Source organism: Daldinia decipiens, assembly GCF_022478715.1.
Source record: "Daldinia decipiens strain CBS 113046 unplaced genomic scaffold F4813scaffold_2, whole genome shotgun sequence".
NCBI classification, from domain to species: domain Eukaryota; kingdom Fungi; phylum Ascomycota; class Sordariomycetes; order Xylariales; family Hypoxylaceae; genus Daldinia; species Daldinia decipiens.
The window spans coordinates 148,591-174,783 of NW_026054545.1; the positions used below are offsets into that span (position 1 = coordinate 148,591).

At 46.3% G+C, this 26,193-nt stretch overlaps 11 protein-coding genes across 11 annotated transcripts; 7 read left to right on the plus strand and 4 right to left on the minus strand.

The window, feature by feature from the left end:
- Nucleotides 1-835: 835 nt before the first annotated feature.
- Nucleotides 836-2,711, minus strand: F4813DRAFT_343176 (uncharacterized protein). Its single transcript, XM_049241501.1, has 3 exons — nucleotides 2,094-2,711; nucleotides 1,935-2,033; nucleotides 836-1,868 (listed from the first exon to the last, which is right to left on the minus strand). The coding sequence occupies exons 1-3, from the start codon at nucleotides 2,215-2,217 to the stop codon at nucleotides 1,246-1,248; spliced, it is 846 nt and encodes a 281-aa protein (XP_049103968.1). The 5' UTR covers nucleotides 2,218-2,711; the 3' UTR covers nucleotides 836-1,245.
- A 318-nt stretch (nucleotides 2,712-3,029) lies between these two features.
- On the minus strand, nucleotides 3,030-5,319 carry F4813DRAFT_343179 (uncharacterized protein). The gene is made up of 4 exons (XM_049241502.1): nucleotides 4,729-5,319; nucleotides 4,385-4,673; nucleotides 3,992-4,330; nucleotides 3,030-3,927 (listed from the first exon to the last, which is right to left on the minus strand). Exons 1-4 carry the CDS (start codon nucleotides 4,926-4,928, stop codon nucleotides 3,757-3,759), a joined length of 999 nt encoding a protein of 332 aa, XP_049103969.1. The 5' UTR covers nucleotides 4,929-5,319; the 3' UTR covers nucleotides 3,030-3,756.
- Nucleotides 5,320-5,344: 25 nt separating this feature from the next.
- F4813DRAFT_95934 (uncharacterized protein) lies at nucleotides 5,345-6,967 on the plus strand. The gene is made up of 6 exons (XM_049249078.1): nucleotides 5,345-6,149; nucleotides 6,202-6,269; nucleotides 6,339-6,509; nucleotides 6,559-6,583; nucleotides 6,636-6,759; nucleotides 6,815-6,967. The coding sequence occupies exons 1-6, from the start codon at nucleotides 5,725-5,727 to the stop codon at nucleotides 6,839-6,841; spliced, it is 840 nt and encodes a 279-aa protein (XP_049103970.1). The 5' UTR covers nucleotides 5,345-5,724; the 3' UTR covers nucleotides 6,842-6,967.
- Nucleotides 6,968-9,284: 2,317 nt separating this feature from the next.
- Nucleotides 9,285-10,989, minus strand: F4813DRAFT_343185 (uncharacterized protein). The gene is made up of 2 exons (XM_049241503.1): nucleotides 10,041-10,989; nucleotides 9,285-9,982 (listed from the first exon to the last, which is right to left on the minus strand). Exons 1-2 carry the CDS (start codon nucleotides 10,301-10,303, stop codon nucleotides 9,934-9,936), a joined length of 312 nt encoding a protein of 103 aa, XP_049103971.1. The 5' UTR covers nucleotides 10,304-10,989; the 3' UTR covers nucleotides 9,285-9,933.
- Nucleotides 9,430-9,894, minus strand: F4813DRAFT_384722 (uncharacterized protein; the record flags this gene model as incomplete). The annotated part of the gene is made up of 2 exons (XM_049246136.1): nucleotides 9,430-9,525; nucleotides 9,586-9,894. 2 exons carry the CDS (start codon nucleotides 9,892-9,894, stop codon nucleotides 9,430-9,432), a joined length of 405 nt encoding a protein of 134 aa, XP_049103972.1.
- A 255-nt stretch (nucleotides 10,990-11,244) lies between the features above and the next one.
- Nucleotides 11,245-12,123, plus strand: F4813DRAFT_384724 (nitroreductase; the record flags this gene model as incomplete). The annotated part of the gene is made up of 1 exon (XM_049246137.1): nucleotides 11,245-12,123. The coding sequence occupies one exon, from the start codon at nucleotides 11,245-11,247 to the stop codon at nucleotides 12,121-12,123; it is 879 nt and encodes a 292-aa protein (XP_049103973.1).
- A 904-nt stretch (nucleotides 12,124-13,027) lies between these two features.
- F4813DRAFT_95976 (bacterial luciferase-like protein) lies at nucleotides 13,028-14,325 on the plus strand. Its single transcript, XM_049249079.1, has one exon. The coding sequence runs from the start codon at nucleotides 13,113-13,115 to the stop codon at nucleotides 14,214-14,216; it is 1,104 nt and encodes a 367-aa protein (XP_049103974.1). The 5' UTR covers nucleotides 13,028-13,112; the 3' UTR covers nucleotides 14,217-14,325.
- Nucleotides 14,326-15,508: 1,183 nt separating this feature from the next.
- F4813DRAFT_96001 (uncharacterized protein) lies at nucleotides 15,509-17,758 on the plus strand. The gene is made up of 3 exons (XM_049249080.1): nucleotides 15,509-15,738; nucleotides 15,786-16,006; nucleotides 16,064-17,758. The coding sequence occupies exons 1-3, from the start codon at nucleotides 15,713-15,715 to the stop codon at nucleotides 17,725-17,727; spliced, it is 1,911 nt and encodes a 636-aa protein (XP_049103975.1). The 5' UTR covers nucleotides 15,509-15,712; the 3' UTR covers nucleotides 17,728-17,758.
- A 463-nt stretch (nucleotides 17,759-18,221) lies between these two features.
- Nucleotides 18,222-19,261, plus strand: F4813DRAFT_96023 (ankyrin repeat-containing domain protein). The gene is made up of 2 exons (XM_049249081.1): nucleotides 18,222-18,395; nucleotides 18,464-19,261. Exons 1-2 carry the CDS (start codon nucleotides 18,389-18,391, stop codon nucleotides 19,045-19,047), a joined length of 591 nt encoding a protein of 196 aa, XP_049103976.1. The 5' UTR covers nucleotides 18,222-18,388; the 3' UTR covers nucleotides 19,048-19,261.
- A 2,955-nt stretch (nucleotides 19,262-22,216) lies between these two features.
- On the plus strand, nucleotides 22,217-24,418 carry F4813DRAFT_343198 (putative type III polyketide synthase). Its single transcript, XM_049241504.1, has 2 exons — nucleotides 22,217-22,884; nucleotides 22,939-24,418. Exons 1-2 carry the CDS (start codon nucleotides 22,754-22,756, stop codon nucleotides 24,173-24,175), a joined length of 1,368 nt encoding a protein of 455 aa, XP_049103977.1. The 5' UTR covers nucleotides 22,217-22,753; the 3' UTR covers nucleotides 24,176-24,418.
- A 50-nt stretch (nucleotides 24,419-24,468) lies between these two features.
- On the plus strand, nucleotides 24,469-26,012 carry F4813DRAFT_343200 (asparaginase-domain-containing protein). The gene is made up of 2 exons (XM_049241505.1): nucleotides 24,469-25,070; nucleotides 25,147-26,012. Exons 1-2 carry the CDS (start codon nucleotides 24,780-24,782, stop codon nucleotides 25,957-25,959), a joined length of 1,104 nt encoding a protein of 367 aa, XP_049103978.1. The 5' UTR covers nucleotides 24,469-24,779; the 3' UTR covers nucleotides 25,960-26,012.
- The last annotated feature ends 181 nt before the right edge of the window (nucleotides 26,013-26,193 follow it).

The window sequence follows — 26,193 nt, forward strand, 5'->3', positions numbered from 1 at the left end:
TAGATGGGCATGCCAAATCTGACAAAACCATCCTACAGGAATTAACACCCCATTGCCTTGGCAATTCAGAATGTTAACGAAGCGTTGTTTGTTACTAAATCAGCGGCTAAATATATCTCGTCGTCTAAAAGCAACTAAATGTCGGCAAACGCAGCCTGTTACAGACCTCCTACCCCGATAAGAAGCTCACGTGGTGAAGGTCAAGAAGTAGTAATAGTAGTAGCGTTTACGTCTATTAGTGCTATAGCTAGGTAGCTAGAACGAGCGCATCAATGGCGCTGTTAAGACGTCTAGAGTACCTCCTTCTTATAGGGAGAGACAGAGCTAGAGTTTCGCCTGACATGAGAGATCCTCTACTTCCTGCCTATAGCATTATTCTACCTGGTTAGCGCCGGCGCCAGGTAGCTAACTTTTGATCAGGGGGAAAACCGTCGAACACGCTTTCTTATAATGGAGATGGAATCACCCTCAGTGCCTAGCATTGCCCAAGGAAAAACCTGAAGTCGAACCATTTAGTTAACCACGAAAGTCAAAAAGTGAATTAGTAGATCAGATATAAAATCCACAATTCAATGATTCACCTAGAATATATTGAAGATAACATGAGTATAAAAAGGGAAGGTCTTTTTGTATATTTTAGGTAGTTATTCGGTTTACAGCTATTAATTTAACCCTAATATTTAATATTTAACACATACTTAAAAAAAGACATTAAGCTTTTATCGCATATAATAAGTAATAACATTTTATGACATTACAAGTTAGGTACCTTTTAGTCAAGTGGATAATCTAACAGCTTTTTTAACGATTATTTAATTATTATTTACTAATATGGCGTGGGATTACGTAATTGCCAGCTATACTGAAAATAACTAAGCTCATTAATATTAACTTAACCTAATCAACATCATTTTATCCCCTCACTACCTTTGACTTATATTGTTGCTATTTACTTAAAATCAAAACTTAACTAGCATTGTATTTTAACGTATTTAAGTATAAGTTCGTCACACAGCTTTATATTTACAACAATCGAATTTAATCTAAAAGTAAATACATAACTACCTTAGGTACCTAAGTTTAAATAAGCCACGAAGAGGGTTGCAAGAGGGCACTTTTCAAGGCATATCCGGATTCCAGCCTCTTTAGTTTGTTGGAATTCAAGCAGGCGGGTACCAGAGATATGGGAATAACAAATGAAAGCCGGTCCATCAATCGCCGAAGTTGGTGTTCACGAATCGCCGATCAGCAGCAGAGCTTGTAGTTCTTGATGTTGATCGATGGCTTGAGGGAAGCTTCGCCACCGGAGGCACGACGCTGCACGAACAGGCCTGCGATGCATAGCTGGAGGACAACAGACACGCCGACAACTACCCATTGCAGCTTCTGTAGCAGGGTATTCTGTGTGACAAACACGCCTTCTTGAATCGTGCCGGTGTTATCCTGGGCGGGAAAGATCAGCGCCCTGCATGCTTGCCACGTTGTAGTAGCCACAATGAAGCCAATGGTGAGGCCGTAGGAATTCAGCAGCGCGGTAACGGCAAAGACGGCTTTGTATGTCTTGCTGTGGTTCGAGGATGCGAGCAGAATCCAGAAAGAGACGATGCTGAGAAGGTAGATGATGATGAAGCTGATGGGCACACCAGCTGGGAAGACCTTGCGCCGCAACTGCTCTGCTACGGGGAGGATCTTGCTGAGCGATTCTTCGATGGCGGGGACTCCGGTGTTGTCATTTTCCTCTCTCATCTCTTCCGCGAACTGTGATACTAGGGGCTCATCGTCGTCGTATTTAAGATGTTGGACGCAGGCGGTTTTGGTGGTGTTGGAATGGACATCGTCGGCATTGGTATTGGTAGAGACGCAGGTACCTTTACGATAAACCGATATTAGCGACTGAGTTGTAAGAAGGCCCTGTAGCACAGCAGAAAACTCACCAAAATATCCTAGTTGAACCTGTACAGGAGTCGTGTCATTGCTGTGAACTTGAACGATGTACAACGAGTTACCGTAAAGGCAACCCGCAGCAATGTAGACTATGACCAGGTTAGCTACCTAGGCTATGACTAAACTTAATGAGGTCGAGGGTTTCTTACTACTGATAACCGCAATAATAATCCACAGCATGAGCGAGACACAAAATAGGGGCAGCAAGCTCTTAGGCTTCTGACCTTTCGTCGGTCTATTGCCGGCTCTTTTGTATGCTCTCTTCGGGGCCATATTTAGCTGTAAAGGTAGTAATCTCTACTAAAAAAGTTCAAAAGTGATTTGAGATAGAGCAAGAAAGCGTTTAGCAAAATAGTGAGAGAATGATGTACACGAACGATGTATACCTACGTATCAGGTATGTTATACGTATCTAAGGCAAATAACTGCGATGGCCTCACATTTATAATTACTGGCTGCTTTGAACTTTGAACACTCCCCGCCAGACTTGCACTAATATTATCCCCTAATCAACTCTATACCGAGTCATATTCATGCATCCATCCCATAATAGTAAATATGCGCTCCAGGCAGGGCTGTGAGATGACCATGCATTATGCACATTGGAAACCCCTTTTCATCAGGCGCGGGGGCGTATGGCGGCATTTGATCTTTTGGTTTATTGCACTTTCAACTAGAAGAACCTCAAAAATGATACTCTATGTGTAACCATCGCAATGCAACGCCATGCAGGCTGCAGCCTTTCTCCTTGTGAGCTTAGAGTCTCGAAGGATGATTTTTTTTTTCTTTTTTGCCAAGGAGAGCTGGCAAAGCATGTCAGCAACCTCGCAGATCACTAAATAAAAGGCACCTAAGCCTCAGATGCAAGCTATGTTACCTCGCACAATGTAACAGCACTATTACTTCTCGAGTTGGTTAGGTAGGTATGTACCTAGGAGGTAGGCATTTATCTTGCCCAGAACGTAAGATTCGGAAACAGGTTAGGAATACCAGTTTCAGAATAATGAGACGAACAGAATAGCGAGGAAAGAAGATATGTTCTGGATAAGATACTACCTTTGAGGCCCAATACAAATTTCATCTTCACACACACACACACACACACAAAGTACCTAACCCAAGGTTCTACATGAAGTCTATTGGTCTATTGGATCATTGGAGATCGTCCTCAATTTTACGTTTAAAACCGCTAGGTTTGTAAATATAACAGGATGAAAGGCGGCGGGAAAAGGGAAAGTGAGTAAATATTAAAAGTACTATTAAAGTGGAATAAATGTTATATTAAGAAAGGTTTATAATTAATGGGCTTCGCCCACTAATTTTCAGTATAGCCAGTTAGTAATTATGTAATCCCTCCCACAGTACGAAGGTTGGGTATTTTGTATGTTTTTTGAATTATCGATACTGTATTAGCCACACGTTAAGCTAAAAGTTGGATAGTGGCCTATCCACTGTATTCGGGTGGCTTACCACTATATTTATAGCAATACTAGCCATTATAGTTTAAATAAAACCGTGCAGTCTTTTTTTATTCGCACGTGGCTTTGCCAAGCTTTATAGATGTGCGAAACTTTTGGCCCCAACCTTCGTACAGTGAAAAGCAACCTTTCCTCAACTCTCCAACAACTAGTTTTCTCGGCACATCATCTTCTATATATCAATATTCGGAACGCTCATATGCCTGATCAAGATATCGTACATTTAAAACTACATAGATCGTAGATCCCGCGACTTGGGCTCGTTATGTACATATCTTTCACCTGCACCCAACAGCCGGAGCCCGGGTTTGAAGCCTGTCGCGGTGGTCTCCCCTCAATCTTGCGGGATCTTTCTCGACTTAATCATCTTCAAAATCTCCCTAAGGACTGACCTGTAGTTATCGTCGTCGGAACCTTGGAATTTGTTCATCTGGAAATGATCTAGGGGTAAGGGCTCCTTCCCGTGCCCGTCCAACGTGCCAGACATCTCCCCTACGACGAATTCCTGGGCCCAGAGTTAGGAAATAGTCCAAACAGATAGATTCGATGAACGATGAAATATTACTCACCAATGGGTGGTTATCAAGACCTATAACGCGCCCAATATGACTCCCTTTCTGCTCGTAGAAGCAGCATAATTTTGGCGCGTTGTCCCGTCGGAGTTCAACAATTCGAGTGAAATTGTGCACTGTATTCACGAGGATATCGTTATCCTGGGCGATGGTTCCCATGAGCCCGTATTGGACCTGCACCTTAGCCTCGATAATGGCCTTATATATCTGGCCCTGGGTCCCGAGTGCAGAGCTGTCTGGGACGCCGTGGTGAGGAGTACCCAGGAAGATCATTCCTACAATGGAATCCGCAATTCCAGGATGGTCTTGATGATGCAGTGCGGCTGTATTGTAGGCCTATGAATGATTATTAGGTGTTAGATTGTGCAGCAAGATATCAGCTTCTCTCACCTCCTGAACAACAAGGCCTCCAAAACAATGCCCTATGAGAAGAACTGGACGACTCATGCAATCCTCCCTTTTATCAACAAGGGAACGTAGCAGCTTGATAGCTACACCACTGAGCGACTGCTTGATGGCATGTTCGCCGAACCAATGCGATGCATAATTGTAGGTCATAATGCGTGCTTTAGGGAGTGCTGCAGGTAGCATTGTTGGGTTAGTGAGCCAATTGACTTTGCTCCCTCTGTCTTCCCAAGTGTATTGAGGCTTGGCGCCCACCCCATGAATGGCTACGATGCTATAAACGTATCGGTCAGTTGTCTCGTCGATCTTAACAGACTCTTAACACTTACTCAACATCGCAATCGTCGGGTTCAACTAGAATTTTCAGCCCTATCTGCTGCGGCGTGATAGTCCAGGCACCCTTATCTTCTATTGCCCTTTTAGAAGCAGCCGGCGTGGATAGGTCACCACCCATGGCTCCGCGACCCTTATCCTCTGTCTCTTGATCCCGTGCCTGTTGGACGGTAAGGGTTGACTGGTTAGTACCCATGGCTCCTTGAACTTGCGAAGGATTGACCTTAGACTCTCGAACAATTAGACTCTCGAACAAAAATGAATAGTCACAGGAGAAGTGAAGCAGTTGTATAGAGACGAGGAGGAAAGTTATGTCCGTGTTAATTGGAAAGTAGCAGCATGAGTCATCTCATATAGCCCTTTAAAGGCTACTAGTATCTTAGAATATCTACCAGATATCCAAATCAGTACATTGCTAGCAAGGCTCTACTCAATGCACTTCGCCTCTTTCTTCCACTATGAAGTTGCTTAAACGGGCTTCACCGAAAATGGAATATGGAGGTGGCGTTCTGGCGTCCGGGGGGATTGGGGGCTTAATTTAGGCCACTATATTGCTACCTCACAACAGCTGTTTCATTGGCGGCGGGGATGCTGACAGGCGCATGGCGATGAGGAAATTCCAGATCTGACAATGTAGCCCTACAATTGTTTCTAACTCGACCACGTGTTCGCTCCTCTTAGAACTCTACTCAGGTAGATGCAGTAAGGAGAGATGTAGTATGATTCAACCTGACCGACACGGCCTGGCTTAGGGTTTACTCGCACCTAACTTCGATTGAAGAACTTCAGCTCCCACCTATCCGTGACAGATTGTTGAGCTCCAGTGCTCAAGCCCGGAGTTGTCTTCAGTCTATCTAGAAATTACTACTTGGTATTTAAATATCTACCTTGTATATATGATCGTTCTTAGGTTATTATTCCTGCCATGGTTCGCATAACGACATAACTGCTATAGAAACCGCGTGATCTAAGTCATCAATTAAGTATATGAGATGGCCGATGCAACCGATGTGGCGTCTGCTATTGTGGGAGCTCTCAGCCTAACTATACAAGTGGCTCAACTCACTCAGGACTATATCTCGAGAGTATCAAGTCTGCCCAACAATCTAAGTCTGTACCTTGCGGAGCTCGTGTCTCTTAAAGCGCTGCTTTCGGAGATCCAAGATTCATTGCTGGTCCAATCCTTTACACCAAGCTATATTACTTCCGCACACGTTTCTTTGTCTGCAGAACTCGTGCTTATTCGTGCTGAGTTGGAGGATCTAGATCACAAACTTCGAGATGCACAGCTTTGGAAGGCTTCATTTATGGCCAGGAAGCTCCTCTGGCCGTTCAGTGAGGACGAGACCCTTCACTGGGCTAGTCGTCTCGGTCTCTGCAAAGAGCGAGTCCAAGCAATGGCACTTATAACGGGACTGTAAGGATCGCATTCCCCGCCTTCGCTGTCTTTATTAACGAGAATATACCAGACGGCTCCAGCTATCAACCTTGAGCGAAATCAGGGAGCTGAAGAAGAAGACTGAAGCAGCTGAACAAGGTTAGAGAACCATAATTCCCGAGGTTTCACGATTTGACTATCTAACAACTCATTCGTTTTACTGACTAGCTCGTGAAAAGCAGCTGATTCTGGACTGGATATCCACGGATGATTGGCGGCGAAGACATGCGGACCTTACCTCAACACATCATCCTAACACAGGACAGTGGATATTCGATACAAGTGAATTCCAAGACTGGATGAGCAACAACTCGCAAGTTCTATGGTGTTATGGTGCCCGTGAGTGCTATACGGTTTCTCATCCTGGATAAAGCTGACTCGTAACTAGCGGGTGTCGGCAAAACTCAACTCATGTATGTCGATGCTCGTGTCAGTCTATAGTTGCACCAAGCTGACTCTTTATAGGGCATTGATTGTTGACCATCTGGGCAAGATTGGAAGCAAAGTGTCTTACTTTTACTGCGACTATCGTACTTCTGGTCATAAGAGCATCGCCACCGAAATCGCCGCAGCGATCCTACGACAACTTGTTGAGACGGAGCCTACCATACCTGCAGCCCTCAAGAATACTTACCAAAGCTTAGATAGCGGCCGCAAGAAGCTCAAGCTAGACGACATCACCACCTTAGTCAGGCATATCTACTCGAAACAACCCGACTATTTTGTTATCATAGACGCCCTTGATGAATGCCACTCCCAGAAAAAGCAGGTCTTACAAGTCCTGAGAAAGATTGCCGATGCCTCGGCTCGGGTACTAATATCAAGCCGGCCGCATATCAGAGAAATTTCTCGTGCCTTTAACTCCTATTCCCAGCTTGAGATAAAGACTAACCCCTCGGATATCAGAACCTTCGTGGAATACATGGTAAACACGGGCGGCGAGCTATCAGATTTCGTACCAAGAACCTTACGGCAAGAGATTGTGCAGCGAGTAACAGACCAGTCGTCACCTATGTATGGCCCTTCCTCCAGAAAAACACAAATAAGTTGAAATCACTTACATCGAGCACAGGTTCCTCATATCTGCGCTGCAGTGCAATCGTCTCATCCATGCTTCACGCTTGTCCGAAATTAAGAAGGCAATTTGTGAACTACCCATGGGGCTCGATGCTCTGTACAAGGAGTCAATGGACAGAATTGAACTCGAGCCCCCTGATAGGAGATCCATTGCCATGAGGACTCTATCCTGGATATATCACTCCAAGCGTCAACTCTCCACGGGGGAATTAATACATGCGCTCTCCATAGAGCCTCATGAAGATATCCCCCTATATGAGGATGTAGTGCCCCGAAAGGTCGTCTTGGACGTATGTGCCGGCCTGGTTGTGATCAACGCTGAGCACGATACTTTTCGTTTTGTGCATCAGTCGCTCCACGAATATTTCATGAGAACCAGCGAGACTTGGTTTCCGACAGCACGATTGGATATCACCAAGGCATGTCTCACATACCTGCGTCTATTATCCCCAGAAAGGGGTATTGTGGATTTAGTCTCGTCGTATCCGTTTTTAAAATATGCGGCACAGCACTGGGGAGGACACGCGAGGGACGAATACAGCGAAGGCCTTAATAACATCGTCCTAGCTGTCTTTAAGAACAACTCCACGGTGACCATGGCATCGATTATCCTGGACGACGAAAATGGTACACCCATGTCCTCAAGCCCCAACACTGCCATCCAACTTTGCGCTCGGCTTGGCGCACTGCCGATCATGAATGTTCTCATCCAAAACGGCCTCCAACCACACGGAGCGGATTCCAGGGGAAGGACTGCTCTACACTGGGCCACCAGAGGAGGCTTCGTGGATGTTGTTCACCATCTTCTCCAGTCGGGAATAAAAGCAAATCTTAGGACGGAGAGCGGCATGACTCCACTCCAATGGGCTGCCAAGCATGGTCACACGAGAGTGGTCGAAGAACTGCTCTCTGTGGTTCATCCAGACGAAACAACCCTCGACGGAAGAACAGCGCTGCATTGGGCATGCAGTCGGGGACACCTCTCCGTTGCCAAGCTCCTACTCTCCGACGCACGGGTCGACATAGCTCGCCAATGTCAAAACGGCTGGACAGCCTTACACTGGGCGGCGTGTAGTGGAAACCGTGCCGTAGCTGCCCGTGCAATTCAAAGAGATACAGACGGCTCGAATGGGCCGGCTGGACTTCTCCCTGGCTCCTATCCTATGAACGGCGGAGAGGCTCAACGGCACGAGCAGGTAGTCAGCCTGCTACTTAAATCTGGAGCAAACTCCAATGCACGAAACAAAGACCAACAGACCGCTTTACACTGGGCCGCGGCTTCAGGCAACACGACAATCGTCTGCATGCTTCTCGAGTATGGATCAGATATTGGGGCCCGAGACGTCCATGGCTTCACGCCATGGTATTTTGCCAAAGAAAACGCCGTGGATGACGAGGTTATCAAAATGCTGGACATGTCACACAACTGATAGTTACGTGTTATTAGGGCCTTGATATGAGGCCACATTGATGATGTTCTGATCGTTGGGAGATCGTGGGATCGCGTTATTCACCGCTAATTATATGAAATTAGGGAATCTAGGTCACCTAACAGGGCTGATACGGTTGACCATAGGACTGACAGTAATAAAACTCTTGTAAATTCCATCTTTGAAAAGGAAGAATAATATGCTTTCGGTATGCTTCCTGCAAGATATTGCGTACAATACAACTTTGTACTCGCGTATTTCTACTCAAAATTCATTTGCATACCCGCGAGGATTCGGGTCGGCCCTAGTATGTCTTCTCACTACTGCACAACGATTGAGTTAATCTATTCGGCACCGACTAGATTTATGTATGCGTGTAAATTGCGTAGGTCGCTACTACGGGTACTAAAGATTTCCCTTTCTGGGAATAGAGGGAGGAGGCAAATGTGCTCCAGCTGAATGCACACGTTGTAGTCCTGTTGCTAAAATCGTGCAATGGTGGACAGGTATGTATCATATAAGATTGGGAGATGAGGAGTAAGGAATGGTGAAGATGCTAGTAGCAATATATAATTTGCTACTCATATACGTTATAATTATTCCAGTCCGTTTATGTACTTAATCTTTTAAGGAAAGTTGTATTTTGAATTTCATGCACGATCCTGGGCACTGTTATAAGAGGACCCAGATATGTCCTTGTATAATCGGGACTATATTGGCTATACAGCAGGCCTTGTCACTTGATTGTTGATTCAGAACATGGGTGGCTGATCGTACTTCTCGGCCTGCAACTGAGTGCTAGCTGCCACCGCTGCGTTACAACCGCTCGAGATGGCGCCTGGTATCACCTTATATGGCGTAATGCAATCACCGGCGGCGAAAACACCACGAACGCTAGACTAGTGCACTGGTGCGTCTGCCTGGATATCACCCATGGGCGTAAGGGTGATCCCAAGCTGGCTGACGAAGGGGCCCTGAACACTGGTTTGAGGGTTGTGAACCAAGAACTTCTCCTCTTTGCTGGACCCGTCCACGAATTCTACAATAACTGAATTGGCTTGGGCGTTCTCTCGGAGACGTCTGATTTGGCGAGGCTCCACTTTGAACTTGGAATTGGCGATGGGGCTGAGCTGAGCTGCCATTTCATCGTTGCCATGTGTATACAGGGTGACGCTGTCACTATGCTGAGCCGCGTTTTCTGCCATATGGACAGCCATAGCGGCAATCGAGATGGGAGAAACGGCGAGCACGCCGGATTATGATGCACCGCGATCTTCATAACCATGACAAAATAGGCAGTGAAAGCTAAGAGGTCTGCTATCAGCAAACAGTCGATATCCAACGGGGAGAAAACCTTGCTCACATTCGCTTGGCCCATAGCTGTGCATAACCTTCGATGTCTGGATAGGTATCGGACGATCCGACGGCAAGTATCACTTTACGAACGTTCCACTCCTTCCCCTGGCCGTCCCAGACCCTGAAGTGGGAGTCGCTCTCCTTTTCGACTTTGGTCACTTCGACGTCGACGAACTGGATATTAGCGGAATAACTGGCCACGATGTCATTTCTTGTGGCGCTGCGGAAGTCTTTGGGGTTCCTATTCTCCCAACCTGGGACCATGTGCATCTGGGATGCCTTCGCGTTTCGACAAGTTTTGGAATCGAAAACGACGGCAGTGTGTAACTGACGGGCTAGTGTTGCTGCGGCAGCCCAGCTATGTAGTCCAAACCGTGCTGCCAAGTGCTGACGTACCTGTGGGTGTGACGTTTATCACACTGGTCCAAAATCTCAGTTCGTCGATCTTTGTGGCTGTGGCACAGAGTATCCTATAAGGCGAGCTGCGCTCTCATCTTCAGTCCATAGTTCCCGATTTGGACACCTTGCTCCTAAACTCAGGTGTCGGTGACTTAATATCTACGCTACCTGCAGAGAGCCAGGGGGCAGCAATTGTGGCTTACAGCCGCTCTCTCATACTGACACTTTACATTTCGCTAGCTTTGAGTTGCGCGTCTGCCGTGGGGGCTTTGGGGATTCGATGGGGCTCTATGAAGAAAGGCGCGAGTGAAGCTCTTAATGGTACAGAAGTTCAAACGATCGTACAGCAGATAATGGCAGAAATAAAGAGTGAAGAGCGCCAGATGAACAAAACTAATGAAAACAAGTGATTCAGCAATGCCAAGTATTAGATAATGCATCTGTTTGTTAGAGATGGATATATATGTTCTGAATAGAGTCATTCGATATCTTGGTTAGTTATTAGGTTGCCTCCCTTAACCAACTTAGAAAATTTGTATCATCTAGTTACATTTCCCTATAGTTACATTATATCCATGGTATGTATACATCTCCATATGTTTGACGCCGAGCCGATAAACGGCGTATTATAAAATCCCGATTCGCTAGCACGCCATACAGCCGCCGGATCACGCCTATCTCCCACCTATGTCTACACTGATTGTCTCTTATGTTTGACTACGATGAAAAGAGAAAAGGGGCTCTTGGAGGTTATAAATCTAGGTACATAACCTAGGAACTAAAACGAGTATAGAGGAATAACAAATCACAAAATGGCGAACCTCTCCTCCCTGCTCGAAGCTCGGTACGGCACCACCAGCAGCGGCAGCGCTGCTCCTCCTACGGCCCCCACCGCCGCCAACTCAACCCTAGAAACTCTCCTGCAGCACAAATCCGTCCGCAATTTCCTCCCGGACCCCCTAGCCCCAGGCACCCTCGAGCTCCTTACGGCCGCGGCCCAAAGCGCCGCCACATCATCCAACCTGCAACCCTGGAGCGCCGTCGCCATCACCACGCCCTCCCTCAAATCCCAAGCCGCCACACTATGCGGCGACCAAGCGTTCATCCGCGCCGCGCCGCTGTTCCTCGTCTTCTGCGCGGACCTCGCGCGCCTAACCGCCACGTGCGCACAGCACGGCACTCCCGGGACCGGTCTCGAGTTCCTCGAGATGTACACCATGGCCACGATCGACGCATCGCTTGCCGCGCAGAACGCGTGCGTGGCCGCCGAGTCGCTCGGGCTGGGCGCGTGCTACGTAGGCGCGGCGCGCAACCGGTCGAGGGAGCTGGCTTCCCTGCTTTCCTTGCCGCCGCGCGTAGTCGCGCTATTCGGGTTGGCGGTCGGGCGGCCGGACCCGGGAGCGCCACCGGCGTCGGTCAAGCCGCGGCTGGCGCAGGGTGAGGTGATGCATCGGGAGACGTGGGAACAGGCCGGCGGCGGTGGGGTGCAGCAGCAACAGCAGCAGGAGGAAAAGGCGGCGAACCTGGCGGCGTATGATGAGGCGCTGGCCGACTTTAATGCGAAGCAGGGGCGCGGCGATGCGCCGGCGTGGACTTATCGGTCGGCGCATCGCATAGCAACGGTAGAGTCGTTGCACGGAAGGGACATCTTCCGCGAGGTGCTAGAGGAGCGAGGTTTTGAGCTGAGGTAGGGAATAGACCGAGGCAGATGAAGTTGGTAAGCTATGACACTCGATATATAGATTCCCTGAATAGATCCTTGACAGTTATCATCATGATTTGGGCATGGAATCGCAACAATTTCATCGCACGTTAGGTAGCGACGAGGGGGAAGCCCTGGAAAGCCCCTGATTTGCATTCATACAAGGTATCTATATCCCATCCCTATCAACCACACTGATAGCATTCTCGCGCTATACTTGCTTCTCGATTCGTTCCTAAGATCCTTCCGATGGTACGCAATCTTCACCATTTCCCCTCCCGATACCGCAGTTGTAGGACCTACGTAAGAATTGATTGTGATGGTGTAGGTTTTCGTCAACTGTTAGTGCGTTTAGGTATATTATACTCGACTATGACCTTTTAGTTGTTGCCCCTTTATGCTCTGGCTGCCAAAACTAGAACCACATACTAGTTGTATTCGGGTTCAATAATAGTGTGTTCTCTCCTTATTTTATATTTACACCCTAGGTTGTCATAGGAGCTTTTGCTTGAGCTGATTCCTCTAACCTCCCCTATAAGAACTTTTATCACATTAACTAAAGTAGAACATAGAACCGTCGACCGTGTGTTACACAATTAACTGATTAGAAGTGTGTAATTTTTCTCTAGTAATAACTATTAAACGATATCAATATTATAGGATGTGACATTAACACAATGTGGCTAGCCTGCTCTCAAACATGTGCCCCTAACTAAATCCATTCGGTCTGGCCATACGATTATAAATCAAAAACCGGCCGATACTAACTTCTTTATGTCCGCTATATATAAAGTCGGGGTTGAGATGAGGAGTATACCCGGCCGGCACCGGCCCAAGGGCTATTGCGTGATTCTGGAGTAGTTGTCGCCATCGGGGTTACCATACCGGTGTGTCCGTATAAAACACCATACCTGTACGTATTTTCTTAGATCTTATCTGATATTTAGAATACTGGAATCTCCGGACGTGATAATCAAGATGCCTACAGAATTCATCAGTTTGACGTTCCCGAACCCATCCACGGAGCTCAACCCGCTCCCGAACCCGGCTATTGACCCGGACTTCCTAAAGCGGTATGCCCGGAACCTGGATGATTATGAATTCAACTATACTCTTGTGCCGTACCACTCGTCGTACTTTGACCCTTTCACCATCGGCGCTACTATCGCCGCTGCGACTAAAAATCTAAAAGTTATCATTGCGCTTCGCCCAAACACATTATACCCCACGGTAGCGGCCAAGGCGCTAGCCACTCTAGATCAGCTCAGCCGAGGCCGAGCCGTAGTGCACTTCATCGCCGGTGGCAGTGATGTTGACCAGGCAGCAGAGGGTGACTTCCTGAACAAGGAAGAGCGCTATGCTCGACTTGAAGAGTACATCAAGATCCTGAAGCGCGCATGGCAGTCCGCTGATCCCTTTGACTGGGACGGCAAGTATTATCAGTTTAAGGGGTTCAGCAACCAAGTGCGCCCCGTGAACGGAACCAGTATCCCTATTTCAGTCGGCGGGTCGTCAAACGAGGCGTACCGCATCGGCGGAAGTCTGGCTGATATTTTCGGTCTCTGGGGAGAACCTCTTAAGGAAACCAAGGAGCAGATCGACCGCATCTATGCTGAGGCCGAGAAGGCGGGACGCACTGACCGGCCGCGCATTTGGGTTACGTTCCGGCCCATCGTCGCCGAGACGGAAGAGCTAGCGTGGGCCAAGGCGCATCGCATACTCGACGCCCTAACCGACAACCGGGCTGATGGCAAGAGCCGGGTGCCCGCCGGTGCTCCTCCGCCGCAGAACGTTGGTTCGCAGCGGCTCCTTGACATCGCGAAGCGCGGCGAGGTGCAGGACCGTGCGCTATGGTATCCGACTGTGACGGCTACTAACGCGCGCGGCGCATCGACAGCGCTTGTGGGTTCGGTACAGACGATAGTTGACTCGCTTCTTGACTACGTTGATTTAGGGGCTGAGTTGATTTCTATCCGTGGTTATGATAATCTAAACGATGCCATTGACTACGGACGTTACGTGTTACCTAAGGTGCGCGAAGCGTTGAAGGAAAGGGAGAGTCGCTCTAATGGAGCCAATTGATAGCGGCAGAATATATTAATATATCATGATGAGATAGTTGCTACTATTGCTATTCAGTATCTATCTTAAATTCTGAACCCTTAAAGGGTCAAGTGACACATGTTCTGGCTACAAGTATATACATTAGGTATACAAGTTTCAGTTGCAGATATCAACAACTCAAATATGTACCTATATGTAGGGATATATTCATCATATAACACGTAATTATAGTCTAGGTGTTGAGTAGGGTCTCTTATGGCAACCTATAACAAGAGCATGTAGCCTTACATGTCTTTATGCATATTAGTATTTGTCGATCTTGAATTTGAACTGAACACTTACTTCGGTACGAGAAACTAATGGTGGTATTCATCGCTTGTACCACTAGGATTATCGCTTCGCATCTCAAGTCCATCCTCGAGAGAACGCCCTGAAGGTTTTTGGTGTTATTACACGCTGCTGGACCTAATATAGAGGTGGTTATGTTTTATTGAATCGTAGACTCACCTGATTCACGATGCCTCTGAGCCTGATGGCGATAACATTCCCAGGCAGTCATGGCCGTGATTAAGAATGATAACGACATGCTAACAATAGCCACAATGGTTGCAATAGGAAGAGCCATGAGGTTAGCCGCACAACGAGAGTGTAATAGAATAGCAGGAGTTCGAGGCAACAAATGGGCTGGCTGTTGAATTATCTTTGTTCAAGTGAAGCATAAGGGAAATAAAGTGCTGGTCTCCATCATTTATGATGAAAAGCCTCTTCACTAAGTGTCTTCTGTATGAAGTTTATTGGCAAGATGCAAAATGGGAGAAAACCCGATACATAGTCATCAAAATTTACATGTCCAATTACATACCTTCCCGGTTGAAAGGTAATAGAGATGTAGTAGAAATGATCCCTGTCGTCATAGCTATCCCCTTTAGCATCTAGACTTAATATTTTGACAACGCAAGCACTTGGGGCGCAAATAACGTACTTCCTGGTTAATGGTGGCTGAGGGTTCTCATCAAAATGTTAAGTACCACCAAGTCAGATTGATATTTAGATATCAGCCAATGACTGCCTTGATATCTTCACCTGTTTACATGTAGTCTTGCATAGAAGTGTTACACAAATATCACCTCACCATACGTGTCTTGCATAGACCTGATAGCAGTGGCTACCATTTTCCCATCGCAAAATGCTACAAAGTCCTGACCTCTTGGCAGCAAAATGCTATGAACCAATCAAGAGGCGATTTATCTGCAGGCTGAGGGAGCCTTATGTTTTCTAATTGCCATCTTACCGTAGCTCGGATGTCTATATATACCTCACACGAGGCAATGTCTGATAACATTATCCATCATTGACAGCTACTTCATATTTTGCCTCGGCCTGTTTTTCTCAGTCTCGCTCGCCGAACTACAATGTCCTCCAAGATCACAGAGGCTCAATAGGCTGCTACAAAGCCAGATATCAAGTACCTCTATCTTACCCTCAATAAATCATTAAAGGATGTAAGGACGGAGATGATCCAGAGGAACTTCGAAGCTACGTAAGTGACAAGTCTTAAATTGGAAGCATGAAATTGACCATGAAAAGCGAAAGCCAGTATCGCACCCAGTTCAAGAAATGGGGTCCGAAATGGATCAAGAACAGCAAGGTCGAAGATACGGAGATGCTTTCAATTTTGATACATCAGAGAAAGAGTAATGGAAAAGAAAGCAATGTCTTCGAATGGGGCAAACTGCTAGATAAGGGGGAAGTAAAGAAGAGAGTCGCGAAAAGTACTCCAAACACTCTCCGACGATTAGAACTTATTGGTGAGTTGAATATACTTGTTGGGCATATGGATCTTGATGCTTATCAGAGATGAATAGGAAACCATCAAAAACTTCCAGCACAATTCGTTGTCCGGACGCCAATGGAGGACTGCACTTTCTCATTCACTCATGATCTTCCATTTTTCCAATTCGAAAGGTCTATCTGCGATAGAATGTCGACTTCTGATCTTGCTCCCAACGTAATGGCCAATGCCCAACTTCTCACAGACCAACAAAAAACCCCCGCAAACGCCCTGATTTTACGACAGAAGAGCATCGAGGATATCTCCCAATACTATAGTTCCAGGGGCGAGATATTTTTCACCACAAACACCACAGCTCTGAATACCTTGAATTGTATCATCCCTTGTACAATTCACCAGACAACTATCCTTGGTCCACCATTATACCGCCAAATCCTACACTCCGCCGGGAACAACTTCTCCGGGCTTAGCTCCTTTCCCGTTGAACAAATCTTGCAGATCCTTAGGGAAACCACTAGTACGGATCTCTACTCACTGATTCTTTCTCCGTCAAGACATTCCAGCCGCTATTCTGCTCGTTCTATCGCACAGAGTCTTCTTAAAGGGGCTATCGAAACAGGAGATTCGGCAACTGCAACAGCCATACTTTCGAACAAGTCTTTGGCAATTAATGTCAATCAACAGATTTGCTTCTTCGAGACAGATAAATACACACTCATTGAAAGAGCCTCAATGTTAAATCATAAAAACGTTATTAAGGCTCTACTAGACAATGGTGCAGATGTAAACAAGACATACCATTGCCTTCAGTGCGATGTTTATCCCCAACAGTTTCGGTGCAATTCGCATGGTGCATTAGAATGTGTGCTTAGGAGGGACTACGAATTCGGAGTTGATGTTGAGGTTATCCAGATGCTACTCAGAGCGGGAAGTTTCGTCGATTTGGCGACGGTTGGCGAACTCCTCAGACTGAGGCAAGATGATATTGCCTGTCAAATCGTCTCCAAGAATCTACTATTAATAGGAAATGGACTAGTTCGTCAACTAAGGCATGCTATCGGGTGTATCGATGATGATATCCAAGTGCGTCTTTTGCACATTTTACATCGCAATGGCATAGATCTCACGCACAAGGATATATTCATGACAGTCATCCAGGCAAGAATCCAGGCAAGATCCTTCGAGACGCGTTGGGAATTAGCTGAGACATTATTAGACTACGGTGCGATTCCGGACAAGACCATTCTGCGTTGTCTTATCCGGGGGGATATATATTCATACGAATTTACCGAAGATATATCTGGAGCCTCCCCCACAGAATGCATACAGACTCTCAAAACTCCAGGAAAGATGGCGGTTCAGAATAAGCTGCGTTCAAATAGTGATGTCTTGGCATACCAAGAGTCACCACGACACCTCGATGAGATGTGTACCCGATGGATAGCGGCAGTCGATAAGATTGACACAGGGCTTATCATAGAGCTGATCAAGGAATTGAAAAAACTGAATATTCCATTCACGACCTTCAAATTTCTCTATCACGCTCTCATGGAAGTATCAAGGATTGGAGATTACGAGGCCGCAAGAATGGTACTTGGTCACATAACGCAGCTTGGCCTACCAATAGGTGACCAGGTCTTTCAGGATGCGCTCTCTGAGGCTATTCGAGGAGGTAATGAAAGTCTTGTGCAATTAATTCTTGGGTTTGACTACGACCCATTTTCTGCGGTATTATAAGATTATCATAGGGTAGCAGCTACTCACTATATGCTCAACACCCCTTCCAACTCGAAGTCTCTCTATCCTCCTATTGAGAATACATCACTGCTATTTTGCGATACTAAATATCGATGTCCAGTGGTGTTTGCGGCTTCACTAGGTAAAGAGACGATAGTTCGGACTTTGCTAGAGTCGGGACGATATGGCGATATCAATATTGCCATAGAAGCAAATGATATATGGCTAACATCATTGCTATTCGAGGAACATTTAGATGTGTTCAACTCATATAGCCTTGAGAAGGCCATTCTATGTCGGAACCTCGATATGGTTAGGCTACTCATTTCCTACGGCGCAGATCCCCATGTATCATGTAGGGTCATTCGAAGAGTTCAATCGGAATACAGACCAATGTTCGAATTACTCTTAAAAGCTAACGATACATTTCACGGGGAAGGACGGCAGTCAATGTCGTGTGCGTTTTGTAGTGCTATTCGGAGTCGTGACGAGATTGAAGTAAAATACTTATTGGATCATGGAGTTGATCCAAATAAATTCCTCGCTCACGGAGTATGTTATACTAGGATATTTGACACTCATCAGGAGGCTTTGAGCCCGTTTGGCGAAGCGATTGGTTTAAGCCAAACTGGGAGCTTGTCTTTGGTAGAGCTATTCTTGAATGCTAGGTGCGACCCTAACGGTATAGTCGCGAAGTCGGTATCCTATTCAATGCGTAGGCTTACTAGAATCTCAGCAATCACAGCTTTCCTTGTAGCTATTTGTACAAGAAACATTCAGATGGTGGAATTATTCATGCGGAATGGTGCTATTATCAATCCAACCATGACCAGCCCTATAAAACGTACGCCGTTGCAGCAGGCGGCTCAGATTGGATGCTTTGAGATGGTAGAGTTGCTGCATAACTTTGGCGCCGACATTAATGCACCGCCGGCCGTCAATGGCGGCGCGACTGCCCTCCAACTGGCTGCAATCGGTGGCTATAACCGTATAGTCTGCTATTTGCTCAGTCACAAAGCCAAAGTCGATGCTCCGGCGGCTATGATGAACGGGATAACAGCTCTCGAAGGAGCTGCCTTTAATGGGAGGACGGATACAGTACATATACTCTTAAAGGCGGGCGCGGCGTCGTACGGTAAAGACCACTCGCAGCTCGAGAAAGCAATGGAAATGGCACGCAAGCAGGGCCATTTCCCGACAGCCGATTTAATCCAAGACTGGCCGAATCTACAAGACGATGGAGAGCTACGAATGCTTGATGATATGGAGGATGATATCGGAGATAATGAAATAGACGAATTCATTAATTGGGACGGATAATGCTGTGCCTAGGTAGGTACCTAGATAAACATCTGGAAAGGCTATCGTGTTGAAAGTTGCTGGAGTGTTGACGATGATTTTGTTGGTTCCGGCGTACAATGGGTTTTAGTTGGTGGATTCTTCAAAAACGCAGCGGAGAACTTTTGCTAAATATTCTGTATCTCAATATTTTTTACATTCAATCCTTAAGACCATTCATCTCCCGTTTCCATGAAATGGACTCGCTGAATCTGTCGTTCTCCCCAGAACGTTGCCCCTTTACCAGCTTCTCGCACTACCTGATACAATACTCATCTCCCCCGCACGTGTTGTGGATGTGTTGACGCCGTATATATACCAGTCAGATCCGTCGATTTTCTGGAGCGAACCTTTCGAGGATGAGCCGTCTTTCATCCTGCTTTATGGGTAGAATAGCAGTGACGCGCCTATGGACGGTGGTATTTTTCTTGATATGGTGATATATAAAGCCGTATGGCATGAATGTGATTTTCTGAATTTTCTACCCGCCCACCCATGGTTGCCGTTGGAAGTGTTACTTCAGAAGCCACTTGGGGAAACGGGTAGGTTTTATTGGGACACCAGACAGGATTCTATGGCTATGGCTATTAGACCCTGGACGCAGAACGATGTTGAAGAGGCTCTTACGGCCTGGAACCGACCTCTTTCCCTCTTTCCAGTATTGAGCTATGCATATCCTCTGGAACTGGGAACTCCTCACTGACTTGAGCCTTTGAGTTCCGAGTCGTTGACTCCATTTAACATTAGCTCTTTCGCTGCTGAATTCCTTACTAGAGTGTAATGGCCTGGATTCTCATTCATGGCGCCCGGGATGAGCACTTTTACGCTGGAATCATTCGCCGCTACATATGCAACAGAGGCATTTGAGTTGACGCGCTAGGCACGTTGATTGGGGCACTCTGAAGATGAGGTTTGCCTGGGCCTGTCTTGAGATACTAAACATGCCGAGGTTCTTCGTCATTGGGCATCGCTGGTTGAAGGTGAGACTTGGTCTGTAGACTCAAGTGGTGTTTGCACTGATCATGAGTGGCTCGCCGCGAATATGCATGTGGAATGTTCCGCCTAGTCTAGATTGATATCTTAGAATGCTATGCCAGCAATTATGAGACTGCATCTTGAGGAGCGAATTGTCGCTGGGCGTCTTTCAGGAAACACAAGAAGTCCATATGAACATCCCAAAACAGGCCGAATGGACTATTAAATGCAATAGAGGTCCGCCTAGAACCGGCTTTTCCTTGTTTGTTCCCTCTATATTTTGACTAATACGAACATAAGCTCGATAGCATGGCCAGATGTGATATGTTCCCAACGCGGGTGCGAGTAGGCGACTCGTGTTAGTGAAGCCAGGCTCGAAAAGAACAATAAGACATATGAGATTAGTTGATAATAGCAAGCCACCGTACTGGCGCAGGATGAGCTTTGCTGCCGTGTTGCATCCGGGCAGTTGTTTTTCTGGATTGAATATGAATGACAGAGCCGCTGCCGTCTCAACGAGGACATGTACGGCGAAGGGTAACTTGGTTAGAATCATTGCTACGGGTGGATTTTGGGCTGTATGTGATAAGTCGTCAGATAGTGGGCAGATGTTAGTTGAAGTACGTTTTGTTATGTACCTATGTACCTAGATGTAAATCTTAAAGCCGATTCTTCCTGACTTTAGAAGGGGCATTGACGCACGTGCATTCGAACAATACATGTGAAAAGGTTCTACGGATTGCGCTAGGTATGTACGAGCATATCCCCTGCATAAGCCCTGTCTTACATGTCATTTGCAAGGTGTCTAGATCTTAAGCGACATATACATTTGGTTGGGAATCTGTATTTATCTAGGTATGTACTATTTATGTATGTGCATTAGGTATAATCCACCCTAGCGTATCTAGGATACGAAGTGCTCAACATTAATACCTAGTGCTTATTACGATGTTACCCCAGAGTTGTTTCGAGTCTACAGCTCATCCTAAAGTCATCCTTGACTATCAACCCAAAGTCTAACCCGATTTGGCGAAAGCTGGGACCTTGAATCCAACATTCTGATTGGTTGCATTTGACGGGGTTCGCTTTGGGGTGAGCTTTGTACGACTTTAGGGTAAGTTTTTGGCGTTTTTAATCATTAGAATAGGGCTAAATGCCCTGTAATTACAGCGCATTATAACTACTAAGTTCCCTATATTATAGCGCTAAGCACTTAATATTAAGTTTTTAACGCGCTTTATCTAATCAATTCCTAATCGATTAGGAATTGATTAGATATGCGCTTACCTATTTTTTATCTTTTACTTATTTTAAAATAAACTTTTTATATTTAAATAAAATAAAATAAAAATTAACAGTTAATCGATTATATTAAATTTATTTATATTTCAATAAGTCTTATAATGCTGTATAAAAGCGTATATTTACATACCTAAATATAATGTTAATGAAATGGTAGTTGAGTTTTGGGTGCGCTAGTACTATTATGGTGTAAAATGGTCCACATATGCCTAATTGGGTTAGACTTTGGGTTGATGGTCAAGGATAACTTTGGGATGAGCTGCGCCCTCAGTTGTTTCTTATAAAAAAAAACAAAAAAAAGTATTGCTGTGCCGTCTCATCTCAAAGTAGGACGGGGCACGAGGGTTGTACATAAGAATTACCTAAGGCTCTATTTCCTTCTTTATATGTATAAATGTCCGGGTATCAACGAGGCAACCGGAGGGACTACGTAACTGCCTCGTTCTAGACCGGAGGTCACATGGATATATGTAATTACGGAAGGTAAATTTCTACGTACAATACCTAGGTAGGTACAAACATATGTACGGGCGGAGGAGCGCAATTCGCACGATGCGGGCCAAAATAAACATCTTAGATAATCTTATATCCCGTTCAAGATCGTCAAATCCGCAGTCTTATTGCCTTATATAGTACATATGTATAACTTAGGTAGGTATTCAATACATAATAGTTAGTTATCAATTGTGAAAATACTTCTTTCATCTCGTCCAGGTTTACGAGCTGGACCATGCTAATAACCACTAGCCCTCAACGTATGATGTACGTATGTAAGGTACTTTGCAGGTAGGTAGGTCCAGATAACTAAGCTAGGTACGAACTTGGCAACTGCTTGCCTTCCAAGGTTGTTACCTCGCTGCTACCACCCGCTATCCTCTGTGTCATAGTCGTTTCAAACTCGGACGTCATACCCTAATAGCCCTGATAGTGACCCTGATCAACCATTATACCCTTTAATTGTGCCTCGGGCTACGCTAGACATATTACCTGGGTACCTAGTGTATCAGTAGCACCTGTCGGACGAAACCCCAGACGCTTTAAAGTTCTATTATCAGTACTTACCCAATGATCGACTCTCTCAACTTTCTTCCTCTTTTATTTTAACCTATTATGTGTAAATCATTTACGTATATACCTGTGATATTTGTGGTTAGATTTCTTGGCGTCTCGTACTCTCTTTTTCTTCCATCAACTAGTTTATTAGCTTTTTAGTCTAGCCAGGGGATAACTTACACAATATCTTCGTTCTATATTCTACTAAGCCGTCGGCGCTTAGCGTGACCGCGTTGAAGACACGTTACCGAGGCTGGAATCTTAACCTACGTTCTTCCACTACCATTCGGTTGTTTTTACATCACGATAGATCTCAATACCTAATCGAACAAGAGACGTTGACGCACGACTAAGGGCAATGGCATCGTCCAATACGTTCGGGGAGCTGGGTCTCTCCATCATCGGCTTAGGAGCTCGATACCCTCCATACTCCCTCAAACCAGATGAGGTAGACAAAATCGCAACAAAATACTATCCTGACTCTCCTGCGTAGGTTGCCCCCGGAAATGAATGGTTTTATGTGCTGATAGACGGTTGCTTAAGCATGCAGAAGGTGCTCTCAATAAATAAATACACAGGTATCGACACGCGCTCATCTATTGGCACCTCAGATCATCCTTCAGTAAACCTACCTGAAGCACCATCAATAGCAGAACTCCACAGAATTTTCATGTCAGATGGTGTTCCGCTCGCCATTGAGGCTTCTAGGAAAGCAATTCTAGAAGCTGGCATCAATCTATCCGAGATTACTCATATAGTTTCAACAACATGTACTGACAGTGCCAACCCCGGATTTGATCATTTCGTTGCGAAGGGGTTGGGTATTACCCACCAAGTAGAGAAGGTCTTGTTGCATGGAGTTGGTTGTGCAGGTGGATTAGCAGTACTACGCACGGCTGCTAATTTAGCTTTGGGTCACGCAATGAGACGGAAAGCTGCTAGGATTCTATGTGTTGCTCTTGAAGTGAGCACAACGATGGTTCGCAGTGAGCTGAACAGCATTGATGAGCTCCAAGAAACGCGCATTGGGGCTTGTTTGTTTTCCGATTGTGCGTCCGCCTTGGTTCTCAGTAACGGAATCGGACAGCCAACAGCCGAACCAATATACGAATTACTTGGGTGGGAACACAAGATCATCCCCGAGACCGAGACCGATCTTGGCTTTGACGTAGACGCGGTTGGTTGGAAGGTTGTACTCTCACCTCGAGTTCCGAAGCTAGCAACCGAAATACTGCGCCCGAGTTTCATCGACCTGCTGGAAAATGTTTCTGGTCTCCCTGCCGAATGCAAAGAGGCATCCGACTTCGATTGGGCGATGCATCCAGGTGGCTTGACCATCTTAACGGGCGCTGAAAAAGTAATGGGTATCTCGTCAGAGCACATGCGCGCGAGTTACGACAGATACATGAATCACGGGAACTCCAGCTCGGCAACCATCTTCAGCGTGATGGACCGCCTGCGGAGTAAAGATATGGACGCAATGGCCCCCGGTGGCCAGGTCCGAGATCATGTGGTGGGGTGTGCCTTTGGCCCGGGAATCTCTATCGAGATGTGTATGCTTAAACGCAACATGAGACACCGCGGGGCTGATGCCGTCCTCGAGACAGATAGCGAGGCTAGTAGGAGTGAGGCTGACGAGGAAACCGACTGGGCAAGCATTGAATCTCGGGAGTCGATTCCAGGCACGCCTGGTTCCGCGAATGCTCAAGCTGAACGAAAACCTACACTAGGTGACGATATATTCATAAAAGAAGCGATTGCCAGCGTCGAATTGGATTAAGAACGATAAGGTCTACACCAGCAAATGACGTTAAATTATACCCACAGCGTATTTTGTTTACGTCTAATACACTATTTTCTTTACTACTCAAAATACCTACGCACAAGCGATGTTGTACTTTGCAGCGAAGCACAGAAGTGCCTTTCGACCAAAAGCTTGGTATATTAATTAAAACGGCTTTAAGAAATTAAAGCTTTAGAGGAACATAGCTCACATAGAATATATAAATACGGTAAATGCACATATTAATCTAGAAGATAAATTCTTCAAGTGTATAATTAGCCTAAGACGATGACTGAGTAAAAATATGAATGTAACGACTATGATTGATCGATATCGCTTGCAGGTCAATCGCAGGGGGGCATTCCAAGTGTCTCTTTTCAGTTGCTTTGGAGGGTTAGCTTGATGATACGACTGCCCCATCACCAAATGATAAGAAATTGGAGGAAGCTTGGCTGCTGGAACATTGTTATCAACTTTAATACTACATAGATACCTACCAACGTTGGTTGAATAGGTAGGTATTATATTTTGATGTTGATGGTTTCTTTGTTCAACAGGGCAGTGTCGCTCATTAAATTTTGGTACCTCATCCCGCTGCTTAATGGCCATGATGGCTCACCTCCGTGGAGTTGGGCTGACGTCTCTGATCGCCTGGTTGTCAACATCAATTGTCACCACATGCGGGCAGAATACTGACAATTCACCTGGCCTGCCGATGGTCATTAACACTTGGGGTGGTCCGTTTACTGCAGCTACGGATGCGGCGTACTTATCTCTCTTGAAGACGGAGACATCAGCTCTCGACGCTGTTGAACTTGGGTGTTCTACCTGCGAGGCTAACCAGTGTGATGGGAGTGTGGGCTATGGCGGCTCTCCTGATGAGAATTGCGAGGTAAGACAGCGTATAGCTACCTACCTACCCTTCGTCCGTCAAATGCCTGCCGTGCTAGCCAAACTAATATGAGTAGACAACTCTCGACGCAATGATAATGGATGGCACAAGCATGAAGTCAGGAGCCGTCGCCGCTCTTCGGCGCGTCAGGGAAGCAATCTCAGTCGCGAGGGCGGTGTTGGAACATACAACGCACACGTTACTTGCTGGTGACTTCGCGACTGATTTTGCCGTCTCAAATGGGTTTACTGTGCAAAACCTGACGACGGAGAACTCTGCCGCATCTTGCGAGCAATGGAAAGCCGAGAACTGCCAACCCAACTACCGCATCAATGTATCACCCGACCCTTCGAGTTCTTGTGGCCCTTACACACCACTTACTCTCGACTCAAACTCAACCGCATATGCATCGTCATTAGAACCGCGAAGTAAGCCCGAGGGGCACGACACGATCTCTATGATCGCGCTGCACTCCTCGGGCATCATGGCAGCGGGAACCTCTACCAACGGTGCCGGCCGCAAAGTACCCGGCCGCGTCGGCGACGGCCCAATCACGGGTAGTGGATCTTACGTCGATGGAGATGTTGGCGGGTGCGGCGCAACGGGTGACGGAGACGTCATGATGCGCTTTCTACCCTGCTATCAGGCCGTCGAGAATCTGCGGCAGGGTATGAGTCCGCAGCAAGCGGCCGAGGACGCTGTTCGGCGGATGCTGCGGAAGTACCCGGATGTGCAGAGCGGTATTGTGGTCGTGAATAGTAAAGGCGATCACGGTGGTGCTGGGTCAGGCTGGACTTTTACATATGCGTATCGTGGGGGCAGGATGAATGAGACGGTAGTGGTGAGTGTGCCGCCTATTACTGCTGAAGTGGGTGATTTGAGACGGTGATGAGTATATATGTACCTAGGTTTACGACATTAAGTAAATTACGATTATTATGAATCAGCTTATTATATGATGAATAAGGACGCTGGATTCTAAGATTTTTTTTATATGTTGTCTGTCTTTAATAGTTACACGGGAGTTTTTATAAGGTACCTAGGTACCTACGGTCCCACGGTATTGTACAACTGAAGCCAACTGGAGTAAGTGCGATGGAGGTGGACACCACCTAAAACACTT